The 712-nt window shown below is 53.1% G+C and overlaps 1 protein-coding gene across 1 annotated transcript; it reads right to left on the bottom strand.

Annotated features, from left to right (window-relative positions):
• Window positions 1-19: 19 nt before the first annotated feature.
• On the bottom strand, window positions 20-707 carry LOC100481799 (protein FAM205A-like; the record flags this gene model as incomplete). Its single annotated transcript, XM_034651958.1, has 1 exon — window positions 20-707. A coding segment is annotated over one exon (688 nt), but the record flags the coding sequence as incomplete, so codon positions are not given.
• Between the last annotated feature and the right edge of the window lie 5 nt (window positions 708-712).

Here is a 712-nt window from a genome sequence, read left to right on the forward strand (position 1 = left end):
CTGTCTGGGGAATGGGGACCATCCAAGAAGGCCAGGCCCACCTGCTTCTCAGTGGGAAAAGATTGGGCCTTGGAGTCTCCTCTTGTCCTCTCTGTCTCGGTTCGCCCCATGGAACTTTTGGCTGGAGCCCGGCCCTTTTCTACATTTTCTTTTCTGGTGTTGGCCACTTTCCCAGCTGTAGAGAACATGGATTCTTCATGCACTTTGCCTTTTGCCTTGGAGTTAAAACAGTGCAGAAAGGATTTTATCTTACTTCTCAAGCCTGATTCTGGAAGACTGGGCCTCTTGTGAGTATGGACTGGCATCACCTGTCCCTGCAAAACCTGACCTTTCAGAGTTTGGCCCTGCAAAGGCTTACCCTGAATGAGTTGGCCCAGGAAAAGCTGGCCCTGTGGTGCCTGGGGCACTACAGGCTGGGCATTCTTAGGAATCCTTGCTGGTTTGAGGATGACATTAAGCTTGGTTTGACTGCTGTGCAGGTCATTCTTCTCAGATACCTTCACCCCAGGGATTCCTGGAGGTGGCTCTGGAAGCTTAATCGGAGGGTGATGCCGGGTACCGTGTTCACAGGGAGCATCAAGACGAGAGCTACGGCTCCGTCGCCAGGGGCTGTGGGGTGTCCTGTTCAGAAGCATCCCTTTTGGCCTCTGGGCTTCATCAGGGTGGCTTATGTCTCTTGTAGAGGAGTGTGCAAACCCTGCATCCCCTTCTC

This window comes from Ailuropoda melanoleuca, unplaced genomic scaffold (assembly GCF_002007445.2).
Source record: "Ailuropoda melanoleuca isolate Jingjing unplaced genomic scaffold, ASM200744v2 unplaced-scaffold50244, whole genome shotgun sequence".
Lineage (NCBI taxonomy): Eukaryota > Metazoa > Chordata > Mammalia > Carnivora > Ursidae > Ailuropoda > Ailuropoda melanoleuca.